The 16,700-nt window shown below is 45.4% G+C and overlaps 1 protein-coding gene across 1 annotated transcript in view; it reads right to left on the minus strand.

Moving 5' to 3' along the window:
• Nucleotides 1-16,022, minus strand: part of LOC147662646 (histamine H2 receptor-like) — a 344,347-nt gene extending 328,325 nt beyond the window's left edge. Inside the window, exon 1 of the mRNA XM_086951026.1 lies at nucleotides 15,748-16,022. Coding sequence (XP_086807152.1) covers nucleotides 15,748-16,022 — 275 coding nt within the window. The remainder of the gene's footprint in view (nucleotides 1-15,747) is intronic.
• Between the last annotated feature and the right edge of the window lie 678 nt (nucleotides 16,023-16,700).

Genomic DNA, 16,700 nt, shown 5'->3' on the forward strand with positions numbered 1-16,700 from the left:
TCTTTCATCCCTTCGTGTAGGTTGGCTCTGGCGGTGGCGGGGTCGTTGGTGAGGGAGAGGATCAGCTGGGTGTCGTCGGCGTAGGAGATGATGTTGAGGTTGTGCTGGCGTGCGATGGCTGCGAGGGGGCTCATGCAGACGTTGAAGAGGGTAGGGCTGAGCGAGGAGCCTTGAGGAACGCCGCAGATGACTTTGGTGGCTTCTAAACTAAACGGGGGGAGGCGGACTCTCTGTGTCCTTCCGGCGAGGAAGGAGATGATCCACTCCAGTGCCTTCTCCTGGATTCCGACGTTGTTGAGGCGCTGCACTAGGGTGCGGTGGCAGATAGTGTCGAAGGCCGCGGAGAGGTCCAGGAGGATGAGGGCCGCTGTTTCTCCGTTGTCGAGCAGGGCTCGGATGTCATCGGTTGCTGCGATCAGGGCGGTCTCTGTGCTGTGGTTGGCCCGGAAGCCAGACTGCGAGAGGTCGAGGGATCCGTTCGTCTCGAGGAAGGCGGCCAGCTGTTTGTTGACGGTCTTCTCGATGACTTTTGCAGGGAACGGGAGCAGCGAGATGGGGCGGTAGTTTTTGAGGTCGGTGGGGTCGGCTGATGGCTTCTTTAGTAGAGCGCTGAGTTCGGCGTGCTTCCAGCTCTCCGGGAAGGTAGCGGTGTCGAAGGAGGTGTTGATGATGTCCCGCAGGTGGGGTACGATGACAACGTCGGCCTTGTTGAAGATGTGGTGATGGCAGGGGTCGGTCGGAGATCCGGAGTGGATGGAGTTCATCGTGCGGACGGTGTCTTCGGTGCTGATCGGGGTCCAGGCATGGAGGGTGGTGGTGGGGGGCGGTGGTTCGGTCGTGGCGTGCATCGGTTGAGAGCTGAAGCTGTTGTGTATGTCTTGAAGCTGTTGTGTATGTCTGGGCACTGCAACCAATTAACGAAGGGGAAGCAACAAACAATTGACACAAGGTTGAGAAGCTGGTGAACCTTGTGAGGAGGGTGGGTGGGTTAAAAAATATACATAATAACAAGTCCACAACATCAAAAGAGTTACCTAAAAAAGTGGGCAACTATATTAGAAAGAGAAACAGAACCCAGGCAATGTACTCTAATGGATGGATGTTGTTGCAAACCAGTATTTGCTGCAACTAAAGAAATCATAGCTTCCTAATTCCATAGAGCTGGGGGTATTTATATAGGTACTGAGGCCCACACACTGGGAGAATCTATGGAACAAAAAATGGAGTCTAGCCCTCGAACATTAAACATGTGATATGAAGAATCTGCAATTGGAGGGCGAGGCAAATGTTATCTAGGCACTTACTGAAAGACAAAGATGATTTTATCTCAGTATGGCAACCAGTGCTACATTAAATAGAGAAACATTGAGGGAGATAACATATTCCTTCTTCCGTTCCATTTATACCTAGCAGCCAAGACCTGGAACAACCTCCTGAAACAACTGAGAACTTCCCCCTCCCTCATGGAGTTTGAAGAAACCTCAAGACATGACTCTTCCAAATGAAACAAGCATTATCTCCTCCTCCCTCCTCAGGCCTGCCCTACTCAGGGTCTGCATATCTTAGCGGGTGATTAGCAGAATACATAACACAAGGTTCTCTGCCTTGCATTTAAAATCCTCAAGGGTACTTCCCCACAAATCTTGGAAAAACTGCTGATCCCCTATGTCCCCTCTCGCACTCTTAGATCGCTAGGCCAGAACTTAGCAGTGGTCCCACGTTTTAAGTTGAGAAGAATCGGTGGCCGCTCCTTTCGAGTCCTGGCAGCGAGCTGGTGGAATTCTCTTCCTCCACAAATCCGGGCCATCGATGAGCTCCTTCAGTTTAGACGGGCTATCAAGACCTTTTTATTTGTTTAGCTCATCTGTTGTGTCTCTTCTCCTTTCTGCCCGCTTTTAATGCTGTGTTGTGTTTACCTTCTCAAAGCGCCAGGACGCCCCTTTGCTGGGGCAGCTGTGCGCGGTACAAATAAAAATAACATAACATAACATAACATTCCTGAGACTACAGGCTTTACATTTGTTGCTTAGTACAAGCGGAGACAACTTCAATCAATCAATCAATACACTTGTAGAGCGCGCTACTCACCCGTGAGGGTCTCAAGGCGCTGGGGAGGGGGGGGGGTCAGAGAGCCGCTACTGCTCGAGGAGCCAGGTCTTGAGGTGTTTCCTGAATGTGAGGTAGTCCTGGGTCAGTCGTAGGTGGGCGGGGAGGGAGTTCCACGTCTTGGCCGCCAGGTAGGAGAATGACCTTCCTCTGGCTGTGGTTCTGCTGATCCGTGGGACGGTGGCGAGGGCAAGGCTGGCGGAGCGGAGTTTGCGAGTTGGAGTGTAGAACGTGAGGCGGTTGTTAAGGTATTCAGGACCTATGTCGTGGAGCGCTTTGTGTGCGTGAGTGAGGAGCCTGAACGTGATCCTTTTGTTGACGGGGAGCCAGTGCAGGTCTCTCAGGTGGGCTGATATGTGGCTGTGGCGGGGGATGTCGAGGATGAGTCATGCGGATGCTTTCTGTATGCGTTGGAGTCTTTTCTGAAGTTTGACTGTGGTTCCTGTGTATAGGGCGTTCCCGTAGTCTAGTCGGCTGGTAGCGAGGGCATGGGTGATAGGCTTTCTGGTTCTGGTAAAATGTATAACTTATGCTAACGTCTGTGATGACAGCATATAAATAAATATGATGCTGAGTTCCTGCATACCTGCTTGGGGGATAGGGGTGTGGGGATGGCTGTTGGGGTAGTTATCTCATTTTGATAAACCCTTGGGATCTGTATATTTCTAGTTGACTGATATGAGGACCCACTGGGCTCTGTTATCGATTGCTATTCACTTGCCATTTAAATATGGCACCGAAATATAATCTGTTGTACAATTACTAATAAAATTAGTTTAAAAAAGTAAATACAACTAATATTTATGCCACAACTATGTGGAATATAAATCAATAGAGCAAGGAAAAGTTAATGAGGGAAAGATGAGGTGAGAGCAACAGAGTAAAGGTATTAAAAACTATATCAAAGACAATGAAAGTAGAGAGGGTAGATAGTAAAAGTTAGATATATACTTGCGACTCTAAAATGTGTATTCTAAAATGAAACATCTGTGAGACATCAATTTTACATTGTAAAAAAATATCAAGATCTTAAAGCTCATGCCCTGAGTTTGACTGATCTAATATGCCAACATTATTTCAAGAAGAGTAGTCACCAATCTAGCCCTTTGGAAATGGACACTATAAAATCTTTATCACAAAATGGTTCTTTTTACTTCTCTTTCTTCGAGCTGTACGTCATTCTTCAGACCAGAGCTCAAGGATGCTGGTTTGCTCTGCGGGTGATTGAATTCACTCTGGAAAAACAGTGGTCTCTGCCAAGAGCAATTTTCATTTCTAGGAATGCCTGTCACCGCTGGGGATCTAACAAGAACACTGCTATCTTGTTAGTGTCGGTTCTATTTAAGTGCAAATGAATGCCAGCAGTCCAGCCAGAGTGAGAAAGCCAGTGGGTCAGAGCTTGTGTTTAAAAGGTACAGGCTTTTAAACTGGAGATGCTATTACACAGGTAACCTGGAGTGTAGATTGAGGTTGTATGCTTTACTGAGAGAGCTCAACCTGAACTATAGGACAGCTCCCATATTCTTTCTGAGAGCCCTACAGCTTGGTGTTCATGAGAACTTCGTAAACTGAAAAATACCTCTGCAGTCTCAGTCATGAGGGATGGCTTTGCAGTCTGAACTGCAACCCGGGCATGAAATAATGCAATGCTGCGTTTGTTTCTCCATAAATATATAGCTGACACACTTATCACATAACCTGGGGGCATATTTACAAACCCCATTCGACACTGAAGCATCACTTTTTTACACTCTAGTGGTGTAGTGCCATTTCACATATTTACAAGGTGGCGCTAAGCCACTTAAGGCGGCTTAACGCCACCTTGTAAATATGCCATTTTCTCCGGAGTCCTCTGCGACAAAGGGGCATGTAATGGGTGTTGTTGTGGGCGTTTATTGCTTTATACTTAGCCCCAGATTTGCAAGGCTGAGGCAGTGCCAAAAACAGCACTATTCTAACGCCATGGATTACTAGGTGTTAGAATAGTGATACAAGGAGAAATTATTAATTTCTCCTAGTTTTTTGCTTTTTCCATTTGTGATGAATTCAGTAGGACACATGGAAAGAGCAAATCGCAATGAATGATTGTTTATGTGCATATAAACAATAACCCCAGTAGTGCAGGGACTCTTGCCACATGGTGGCAGGGTGCCTGCGCGCGCAAGACAGCTTTTTTTGCACCAGTGGAAAAACAAGGGTGTGCTGTATTCTTGTAAATATGGCACTGCGGAATTAGGAGTAGCTCCAACATATTTTTGTAAATTTACCACCTAGCATTTTCTACTTAAGTTGCAGAATATGCCACAAAAGATCTAATACTAGATCTAATACTAACCCAAGTGATGAACAGATATTAAAAACACTGACACTTCGCAAAAAGTAATTGTCCACTTTGCAACTGTTCATGGCTGCATTCAGGCAATAAAGAGGTGACAAGTTAATACATTGATCGATCGTCTGAGCTTTGCTGTTCACAATGCGCCCCTGCAATTTGTACCAACTTTACAAAATACATCAAGGAAAACATAGCTGCCAAGGTTTCAGATTGCTGTGTGGCAGTTTCAGATTTTCAATGCAATTATGAGTGACATTTCCACATATATGAGTGACACTTTTTCAAAAGCAAAATCAAGGAATCAGGGCTCTACCCTGAACTTGCTCACCTCATTTCTTAGGACCAGTTGCAAAGAGTTAAGATGGGTCAATTCTACTCAGCTTCCAATCAGTTGTTCTGCGAAGTCCCTCAGGGATCCTAATTGAACCCAACCCTTTTTAATATTTATGTTGCCCCTCTCGCCAGGGTTTTAAGATATTTTGGGTTGGAAGTGTTATTCTACGCTGATGACACTCAAATTATGGTTTCCATCACTGACAGCGTAGAAGCTTCGGCGACTAATTTTAAAACTGCATGCAGGCAGTGGCTTCCTGGATGGTAGAGAACTATCTCAGACTCAATGGGGATAAAACTGAGGTTTTAATTTTTGGAAACCATCAGGATACCTTGTCAGAGGTTGGTGGCCGGATACGCTTGGCACCTGCCCCGCCCTGGGGCTAGTGCTAAAAACGTAGGTATCATGATTGACAATTCCCTCTCCCTGGGTCACCAAATCAGTAGAAGAGTTTCCACCTGCTTTGGGATTATAAGGACTCTAAGAAAGATCTCCCAATTTCTCTCCTTTTCCTCCTGAAAAACAGGCAGTTGGGGCCCTGTGTTGTCCAGATCAGATTTCTGTAATTCCCTCTATTTGGGTATTAATAAGGGGCTTGTGCATCGACTTCAGCTAGTGCAGAACGCTGCTGCCAGGCTGGTGATGGATCACTCAGTCTCGGCCACTATTAGTAATCTGCATTGGCTCCTGCTTGGACTGAGAATTGCATTTAAAGCCCTTTGCCTCGTTCACAAGGCTTTCCATGATACAGGCTCAGAAGGCATTCAAAAAACTCTTTCGAAGATATGTTCCCACCAAGCAGCTGAGATCTGCTAGCAAGAATTTGCTAATAGTTCCGAGTTTCAGGAAAGCTAGATGGGGGGTGTAGAGCTTTCTCCCTTGCTGTTGCCAAACTCTGGAATTCCCTTCCTTCCTCTATCTCTGGACTGAAAACTCATTCTCTCTTCCGTAAAACCTTGAAGACCTTGTTTTTCACCCTTTCAACTCTGTAAGCCTTGTACATATTCGCACAATCGTCTGCTGGCCCCTTTCTGTAGTGCCTTGACGACCCTGGGCAAAGTTGGCGCTCTACAAAGGTAATATTCATTCACTCATTCAGTCATTCATTCCTTCATTCAAGGAATGAAGAGGAGGGAAACATACATTTTTGAAATAACAACCCTCTGAGCAATGAAAAACTGTTAAGTTAGCACCAGAAATGAAAGGACAATAACGTAGTGCCCTTCACAACTGGGCCGTCCTAACAGGATCTGTGAGGCCCTGACAAACTCTTTACCTCAAAGCAAGTGGTCCGTGAACTGGTCGGCGTGCCACGACGTGCCCAGCTTCATTGTAGCTAGTGGCCCAGATAGTTGTCTTAATGAGCTAACGCACTTGAAAGTCACCACCTAAACGCCACCGTGGCAAAGAGCACCGGTCCGGGCATTCATTGGGTGGGGTGAGAGGCTGGGAGGCACACATGCACACACACAGTGCAGCAGCTGAGTGAGCCAGGGTGCTCCACCGAATGAATTAAAGTGCATTGCAGCAAGCCACGCTAAAAACAAAGCACATTTTACATGCGTTACCACGCTCCAGAGGCGCATTGTGACAGTAACTGTTGAATAAACTTAAAATGGAAGGCGAGCCGCTGCCGGGAAACGCGGGTTATGGCCTGGCCGCCCGCCTCGTCGGAGAGTCCTACAGGCCACAATAAACTACTGCAGTCCCTCAGCCCGGTTTCATTCAAGGCTCAGCTGCAGCTCCGGCACTGTAGCGTGTGCCTGAGCTCCAGCTGCGCTCGCGATGATTCAATTCAGTACCAAGTGCCTGAGTTCCAACACTTTACCCACTCACTTGCGCCGCCGCAGGAGACGGCAGCAGGATGTTACGTCCTGCGCACCGGATGTAGCCATTGAACATGGCCTCTCCTGATACAGAATCAGTGTCAGGAGGTAATGCCGCATCCAGGATGAATATCGATACATTGTTGCCAAGCTCACTTCAGCCAGCCCCAGAAGCCTACAAGGAGCAGCAAGCTCTTCACAGCGCCACTCCAGCTACTAATTTTGCAGTCAGCAGAGCAGCTACAGCTTGACAGCAGCTATGCCTAATATGCGTGACTTTGCATTTCAATGCAGTGAAGCGGATCACCACACTGAATTGTGTTAGTATAACGCCTGATGCAGGACTTGGAAAATGTGCGGGTAAATAGGGTGGACAAAATGATTTCTTCTTTGTCAAGAAAATGCTGTGCTAGGCCAAACACATAAATCCCTGTTTAGATCAGGAACAAAGCAGCGGTTATTTTGGTTGAAATCTTTTTTATCAATTTCCACATACCTGTGTCCATAGTTATGACACATAAACTGCTAATGACAATCTAACAAGCATATAACATCCTAGCAGATCAGTTATAACACGTTGTCTTCACGGAATAGTCCACTGGGACCTCCCTGGGCATGGCAGCAGTGGTTATTTTTTAAATATTCTGCACGTGGTGCATTTCTTAAATCTAATATCTTTGAATCCTAAAGTGCCTAAAATATAGCACGCAGAGATATGTATAATGTACATAATAAGTATGATTGCACTGCTCTGGAGGGCTGTCTGTTATGGGAAAGAAGTATTTCTTACGTCCAATTTTGGTTTTGCAATTGAAAGATGGCAGTCTGTGATTGTACACAAATATGCAAGCAAGTGGTCACCATCTAGAAGGTTTTTGGTGGCCATTGTTAATACCATTCCAAGATGGCCACCCTTTCAAGCAATGAAGATCTACAAACGTCTTGAATTGGTGATAGCAGGATGAAGATGTGATCATACGTCTGGGAGATTCCTGGTATCAAGGAGATGAGGGAGTCTGTAGTCAGTTGTAGGGGGCAGGTGAGAGGTTTCATCAGCAGTGTGAATTGAGTCCGGGTCCTAATTAATTCCTTGGTTTCTAGTGACCTGTCCAGGTTGCACTGTGTGAAAATGCAACAGTTCCTGGCTTGGTAAAACTGTTTCCCTTTTTGTTTGTGAGAGGATGTGATATGGTCCCTTTTGTATGTTAGGGAGAGCATGAGATAGGGTCCCTCTTTTGTGTGGCCTCAAGTATCCCTCAAATTTGTTTTTTTTTAAATTTATTTGTAATTTTTTTTATTTTATGGAGTTTTATATAGTGCAAACTTGAGCCGAAGGTATTGGGTATCAGAGCGCTTTACACAAGCAACAGTTGTGTTACATGAGGACACATTTATTTTTGTTAGGCATGGGGAGATTAAGTGATTTGCCCAGAATCACAGGATGTTGCGCGTCCTTGCTGAGACTTCAACCTGATTCCTCAGATTTGAGGTTGACAGCCCTAGCCATTAGGCCAACCCCCCCCCCCCCCCCCCCCCAACTCCTGTCTCTGATGAATATAATCACATAGAGGAGTCCATCAGGTACTCAGAATAGTTGGGATTATTGTGTTTTCAGGCCCCAGGGAGAACTGGTGTAGGGATGGTAAGTAAGTCATCTTTATTGTATGAAGTTAATTATAACTCGTACAAAAATGATAGTAGAAAGTGCGCAATTCATGTGATAGCTAAAACCGGTGATTAAAACAGATAAAAAGCATTTGCTAATAAGAAGCTGTGGTGCTAATTGCAGGAGCTATTAAGCCTAATGTCCTCAAGTCCTTTGGCTGTTTATACTGAAATCATTTGCAGATAGTTTGTCATCCTGAGTGAGCAGAAGTAAGCGTGAATTCCAGAGCGCATGTGTGCTTTCATCGGTAAGCGGAGCCTTACATGCACTTATCTGTCGTTTTTCCTGCGTTTGACAGTTTTTCGACTATTAGCGCTAGGTATTTTACTAACTTACATTTCATCTGCGGGTCATCTGGATTAAAACAGGCTATCACAGCTTGTCTCTGTATTCGAATCCCATGCTGGTTGAATTGATGTTTGAGCAGGTGGGCTCTTTCCTCCGTCAGGCTGGAGCAAGAGCATATCAGGTGGGCCATGTCCTTGACTCCGTAGTTGCACAGATGGCAATGTGGGAACATTTGCCCCTTCACCCATGGTGGTAGATGCTGAATGGCTGGCAGTTTTATGAAGCCATATTCTAGCCGGGTCTGAGCTGCGGATGCATATGTAGAGATGTTGAACATAATTCTGTAGGCCCTGATTAGGATGTTAACCAGGATTTGTGCGTGCAGGATTTGTGCATCCCTACCTGTTATGTTATGGTAAAGATTCTTGTAAAGCGCATGTACACCAAATAGTTTCATGGCACTGAAGTCCATGAGAAACTGCTGCAAAGGAGATTTAGCCATATGCTTCTCTGAACAGCCAGGTCTTTAACTATTCCCAAACAGAGCATAAGAGGTCAGAGATCTAATCTCCAGAGGGAGAGAATTCCAGAATCGAGGAGCCAGGACCGCAAATCTTAGTCCTCTGTGTTTCTTCCATTTTGACAACGGGATGACCAACAGATTCAGATGGGAAGACCTAAGGTCCCGCAGAGAAACATAGACTGAATCCAGGATGACTGCTGTCATGAAGAGCCTTGAAGGTGATCCACCCTAGCTTGAATGTGCAACATTTGACTACTGGAAGCCAGTGAAGTCTGACCATTAATGGCGTAACATGGTGCCATTTGGGCTGGTGGTAAATCAGTCTGGCTGCCTGATTTTGCACTAGTTGCAGACGTTTCAGTTGATATGCTGGGATGCCCAGGTAAAGGGAGTTGGCGTAGTCAATGCGACAAATGACTAAGGCCAAGACACTCTGGGTCAGGACCTCCAAGGTAAAACATCTACTAATCTTCCTGATCTTTCGCAACTGGAAGAAGCAGGAAGTGACCACTGTCCCAATCTGGGCTTTCACCGATCACTGCTAATGGTGATACCCAGACTTTTAGTTGAACATGCTGGTAGTGGGGGTGGCTAGGAGTTGGAATTCCAAGGGTTGGCTGGCCCACCTATAGGGATCAGCTCTGTTTTATCGCGATTCAGCTTCAGATGGTTGCAGTTCATCCACTCGCCTATAAATCGCATGGTGGATTGTAAATTAAGAACAGACGAGGCCGATTGATTGATGTCAAATATCCTCTTAAAGCTTTGCTGCTGTATGTAATCGTAGGCAAGATTTTAGCCTGTGCAATCTGGAGAAGAGGAGAGAGCCTCGGGCCCATTAGCTGGGATTTTATATACCTCAAAGTAATTGCAAGGGTCATTGCTTTCCTTTTTATCGTCTCCAGCTAGCTGGAGAGTTGGTCCCCGTTGTCAAGGATTAGCCCTAGGCATTTGTAGCTTGTTGAGTTTTGTATTTGGCCGTTTCCCAAGTGCCAATGGTGAGGTTTTCCCCTGCGTCTTGTTATGGACATTGTCTTGGTTTTTTCCAATTTTACTTCCAGGAAGTTATCTTTTGAAAATGTATGAAGAGTATTTAAAAGGCGTTGCATTCCCAAGTGAGTGTGGCTGATTAGAACTACATTGTTGGCGTAAACAATTCTATATAGAGCCTTGCCTCCTATCCTTGGGGCATGTGCAGTTGAGGGTCTGCATGAGGTGGGCCATGTAGAGATTAAACAGGGTCGGGGCGAGCACACAGCCCTGTTTGAGCCCTTTGGTGGTTGGAATACACCTTGACAAGCCTGTGCCATTGCCCAAATTAACCTGCACCCTTGTGTCTGAATGCAGGCCTGTTAGCGTGCCAAGTAGTGCTTGTGGGACCTTCAAGCCTGCAGCTTTTTCCAGAGATTAGCTCTATCTATGTTGTCAAAGGCAGCCTTGGAGTCTACAAAGCAGAGATGGAGTGACTGTTTTGATGACTTAGCCTTGTCTATGAGCAGTGACAGTGTTAGGATATTAGTTAAGAGTCCCTGTGTTTTTGGAGAAGCCGGTTTGGTTGGGTGGTGTAATTTTTCGCTTAGCTACCCATATTTGAAGGTCTTCTAGTTGGGTGCCCGAAAAATAGTTGGCTTCGTTATCTATTAGTGCCACTAGGTGATAATTTTTTGGGGTGGATTTCTCGACGCTTTTGTAAATAGGCGCAATGATGGAACCTTTCCAAAAGGCTGGTAGTTGACCCAGATGTCTGGCTTCCCGGAATAGTGAGTCCAAGGCCGCTGCCCAGTAATCCGGGTCTTGCTTAACACCTTGGCTGCTATGACTTTTCCCCTCCTGTGCTGGATCCTTTGTTTTCCCATTGTTCATGACGAGCTCAGCTCGTCATAAGCACACGACCAGTGTACTGCATGACGAGCTGAGCTCGTCATGAGCATGGAAGGGGTTAAAGAGGGCCGGAGGGAATCCCATTTGGCCCTGGAGCTCCTTCTCTCCTGCCTTTGGCAAATCTGGTGTTTAACTATTGCAATGTCAGGCGGCACTTTAGTTTCATTGTAGTAGATGTCGGTTTTGATAACGGCATTTGTCTGAGGGTCTTCTTTATTATTAGAACATTGGAATGTTGGGAGCTCCATTGCAGACAATGGAGTGCTCCCTGCTTCTACAGGCCGGTAAAGGCCCGCAGAGCAACATTCCAATGTCCTACAAAGGCTTCTCGAAGCTCGAGGGGATTTATATCCCCTCGAGCTTCGAGAACCCTTTGTTTAATGTGTTAGAATATTCTGCCCTCTAGTGGCAGAATGTTCTAATAGCCTTATAGCCCTTCGTAGCAGGGCTATACCGGCAATTAAAGTCCCGCTGTCTCGTTAAAGTCCCTCGCCTTCGGCTCGGGCCTTTAACGATTCAGCGGGCCTTTAATAGCCGGTATAGCCCGCTACGGCGGGCTGTAAGGCTATATTAGAACATTGGAATGTTGGGAGCTCCATTGAAAACAATGAAGTGCTCTGGGCTTATAATGGCTGGTATAAGCCTGGAGATCCAACATTCCATTGTTTCTTTGTTCACAGCTCTGGCTGTGAACAAAAGGCTTCAGGGAACCTGAGGGGATTCCAATCCCCTCACGCTCCCAAAAGGCTTTGTTTTTTTTGTTAGAACATTCTGTCCTCTAGTGACAGAATGTTCTAATAGCCTTATAGCCCTTCGTAGATGGGCTATACCGCTATTAAAGTCCCTCTCCCTTGTTAAAGGCCCTCGCCTTCGGCTCGGGGCCTTTAACGCTGGAGAGGGCCTTTAATAGCCGGTATAGCCCTCTACGGCGGGCTATAAGGCTATATTAGAACATTGGAATGTTGGGAGCTCCATTGAAAACAATGGAGTGCTCCGGGCTTATAATGGCTGGTATAAGCCTGGAGCTCCAACATTCCAATGTTTCTTTGTTCACTGCTCTGGCTGTGAACAAAGGGTGCAGGGAGCCTGAGGGGATTCCAATCCCCTCACGATCCCAAAAGGCTTTGTTTTTTTTTGTTAGAACATTCTGTCCTCTAGTGACAGAATGTTTTAATAGCCTTATAGCCCTTCGTAGATGGGCTATACCGCTATTAAAGTCCCTCTCCCTTGTTAAAGGCCCTCGCCTTCGGCTCGGGGCCTTTAACGCTGGAGAGGGCCTTTAATAGCCGGTATAGCCCTCTACGGCGGGCTATAGGGCTATATTAGTGGCCTGCGCAACCCTGGTGGTCGAAGTGGGTTGTCAGAAACTCTGACCATGTCTTTTCTGTCATGTGAGACGTCATGCCTCCATGTGATGGACTCATTATTTTATTCGCCGCGGCCCAGAAGCGTGTGCTATTTTGGGATTTGGAGTATTGTAAGAGTTTAGCCCAGACCTCATCTTCCCTGGATCTAATGTGTGCCCTTATCAACTTCTTGAGGAGTCCATCAGGTACTCAGAAGAGTTGGGATTATTGTGTTCTCAGACCCCAAGGAGAACTGGTGTGGGGATGGGCAAAATTATCTTTTTTTCCATCCGCGATAAGCAGATGCAATACTGCAGGCCATTCCAGTTTCGGCATCCGGTTGCCACGGACGGGAAAAAGGAATGATTGTAGGTGAAATGCTCTGCAAAAAACAGGATTTGCTTATTCTAGACATTAAGTATTTATAAGAGCAAGGAACCTGTGTGCTGCTGGCACAGTCAGGGGCCCGCCATTGCAATTAACATAATTCTAATTACATTATGTTAATTATAATGGCTGAGCCCTGACAGTGCTCTTCAAAGAAACTGTCCCAGCATGGAAGCTTGTTGGTCTTACCTGCCTGCCAAGAGGACCCTGCAGGTGGGCATGCACACAGACTTCCCGGCTGCAGAAGTTGCTTTTAAGTGCACTGTCTGGGCGTCGGGACACTGTATTTACGTAGTATTTAATGTGGTTAGGATTAAGCTAAATACATTGATCAGTTACTCATAGTACTTAGAAACACAACTATGCTTTTTTGCTTTTTTTCCCCGCTCATGGAGCAGTGGGTCAGCCCTGAATCCACCCTGTTGGTGGGAAAAAAACAGATGAAATTCCTGCATTGTGCTTATTGCACCTGAATTTCGCCTACCACTATCTGGTGGAATCACAAATTCTGTGGTATTTGGGATAACGCTGACGTTTAATTATATCCTCCATAATTTGAAGTTCCACTCCCTAGTTGGGGGATTAAAAACCTATTATTTATTTAACTTTTCTCGGTGGAGGGTTGGCGGTAGTGAATGTAGCCAAGTCCTGGGGCTTGTCATTGAGATTTGATAGTCAAGCCTCTTATTGTCACATAGCTACAATTAAAAAAAAAAAATTATTTGAGAAAGCCAGGAACTACACTAAATCAGTATTTTATTTATTGATTACATTATATTCATTTGTAATTCCAGTCTAGAGTCCTGCCTGAATAGTTCAATTGTTTTAAACAATTTTTGCATTTTATAACTTGATACCATGGATTGATGATGAGCAAAATCAAACATGATAGAGAAGCAACCCCATTGCTTCCACACTCCACCGATTGCACAAAGAGAAACACTAAAATCAACAATCTCCAACCATCACTTCTGGAGACCTCACAAATACTCTATTCATCAAGACCCGGGCAACCTCAGCTACTACATCCCCATCACCCATATCCTTGAAAGAGCTGTAGCCTTAAAGCATCAAACACACATAGACTAGCACAAATTCCATGGTGACGCATAGATAAAGTCCATTATAGAAGAGTTAGAAAAGGTCTTCGTCACCAATGGTCTTGAAGATGAGAAACAGATGCATCTTGTTTATTCTCTGGAAGCTAAGATTTTTGGTTGTAAAACGTTATAACGCATTCCGTTACAACGCATGCCTTACCACGCATGCGTTACAACGCGAATGCCATTACTCCGCCTAACCTTTACCACGAAAATGCCTTTTACCACCATGATACCGTACCGTTTCCCTTCTCCATGTGGCCCCTGTGCGTTGCAATGGGGAACATAGTGCTGCATGTTCTGCTGCTAACAACTTAGATATTAGTCTTCTCGGGTGGCAGCTTCAAGTATTACTGGCCACACTTTCCATGGCCATGTCAGTCTGGGGGTGACGAGGTGCCTCTCTTTTTCGTACAGTGGGCCTTTTTGGATTTTGGAATGCTCTTAAGCTGTGCCGGCTAAAGTTCCATTTCTATGGATAATGGCATATCCATGGTAAAGGCTCCTCTCCCCTGCCCCAATTCTGCGGTGGGATTCAGCTTTGTTACAAGAATCTATTTTTTCCACTAGATGGCACATGCTGCATTTATATGCAGTTTATGTTCAAGAATGATCTGTTTAAATGAATTTTACAATTCATGTTGCTATAACATTAAGTTACAATTAAAAAGTTCCTTCGCCCCCATTCCTTCTTATAAATACACCTGCTCTTAACACTTACATTTTTTACCTGTTTGACACTACCCCCTCATCCCTTTTATTTTTATTTTTTTTACAAAAATTCCCCTTTCCTCTCCAGGACCTCTCCTGTCCATGCTCTTCCTACGTGTGTTGTACATCGTAAAGAGGAAGCGGAAGTATCTTTCCATTTCCTCTAACGACGCCGATTGCCTCCACATCGCAATGTAAACAGGTGTGTTTTTTTGGGGGTGGGGGATCCCCCAACCACCCTTTTTGAATTGCACGCTTTTTATTGGGTAGGAGGGAGACCGCCCAAGCCCCCTTTTTTTTTTTTTACCTTTAGCACACATGCCTTTACTACGTATCTTGTAGTAAAGGTATGCATGGTAAATGCTATTCGTGGTAACCACGCTTGCGTTGTAATGCATGCGTGGTAATGCGTGGAAACGGACGCATTGTAGTGGCCCTTTCCCTTCTCCATGTGGCCTCTGTGCGTTGCAATGGGGAAAATAATGCTGCATGTTCTGCTGCTAACAGCTTAGATATGAGTCTTCTCGGGTGGCAGCTTCCAGTACTACTGGCCACACTTTCCATGGCCATGTCAGTCTGGGGGTGACGAGGTGCCTCTCTTTTTCGTACAGTGGGCATTTTTGGATTTTGGAATGCTCTTAAGCTGTGCCAGTTAAAGATCCATTTCTATCAGTTTATGAGCAAGGATAACTGGTGCATAAATGGATTCCTTCTTTATACTGCTTGCACATGCAATGCTCCTTTATTGCAACTTTAGCACTCTTTGTTTCATATACATACTAAGTGATCTGTCCTTCTTACCAACACAGTGTTTCTGTTAGATCTATATTCTTTCCTCTTTGAATTCTGCATTGTCAGCCATTCCATTAATACTACTGTATCATCTAATTCGTTTTCTAAACCACTTTAAATTCTACAGATGGAATTCGCAACTGGACATAGAGAAAATATCTTTGGGCGATTCAGTCAATCCCCATCTGACCTGGTGATCATTGAACACAACAGAACCTGACCTGAGCCAGTGATATTGGCAATGGAGGGAAAATGTGAACCAAGAATGCACAAGTCATTAATGAGATTACAATGGCTCTTGTGCCATCTGGATTGTGGCCATATGATATACATTTACATCATAAAGTTAGAACTCATCTGGTGCATTCATATTTTGACACAACATTCACTGGCAAGGTAAAATGCATGCTTCAACATTATTTTGTGAATATGTAGTTGTACTCAATTCTTACCTAAAAGGCATGACCATACACGCAACGAGAAGATCCGCCATAGCCAATGACATGATGAACATGTAAGTGACAGTGCGAAGTCTCTTTTCCACCGCAGGGCAGATAAAAACCACAGTATTTCCCAGGAAAGTGACTAAGTCAATGATGCTGAGTAACAATCCAACTGCAACTTGATGAGGAGCGATCTCTGCTCCCGTCCTGTTTCCTTCTCTTATCTTCAAGGAGCAGGCGAAAGAAGAGTTGGGAAGTAGGGATATGTTTGTGTCCACCAGCATCTTCTTCCCACCTAGACCTGTGGAAACACACATCAGAGATGGCATTATAATATATGTTTCATTGCTGCAAAGAATGAAGAAAAATAGTCATGGGTCAAAAAATCTTCTATATATATATATAAACAAAAGTATGTCTGTTTGTCCTTTATGCATTACTACACCATTCATCTGATCGCCATGAAACTTTGGGAAGTTGTTGAGTACACTCCCGCGAAGGTTTCTGGCAACAAAAAAAAATGTAATAAAACAAAATTCATACTAATATAATAAAGAGAGAGCCCAAACCTTTGAGGCGGGTAATCTCATTAACCACAGCACCAATCTCAACACCCAATACAGCGTTGGAAAGGGCAGTTGCAGCAGAAGGACATAGGCTATGCAGACGCCCACCATATACATTTAAAAGGTAAAAGAACCGTGCCAGCAAAGTAGTCCCTTGTGGGCGTCTCTGCGTTGTGTGTGGGCGTGTGATGGGGGCGTGACAAACGCTGGGGGCGTGTGGTACTTTCCGCCCTTCATGCCATGTCTCATATCGTGTGCTCTGGGCGTGTGCTGGGGGCGTGGGCGTGTGGAGGGCGCGGGATTACGGAAAAAAAGCAAGCGTTGTGCCCAATATTTCATTGTTTTTTCTTCCCAGGTTCTGTACATTCCAGCTCCGGGTGTCCACCCTGCTCCTTT

This window comes from Lissotriton vulgaris, unplaced genomic scaffold (assembly GCF_964263255.1).
Source record: "Lissotriton vulgaris unplaced genomic scaffold, aLisVul1.2 SCAFFOLD_1705, whole genome shotgun sequence".
Classification (NCBI taxonomy): Eukaryota; Metazoa; Chordata; class Amphibia; order Caudata; family Salamandridae; genus Lissotriton; species Lissotriton vulgaris.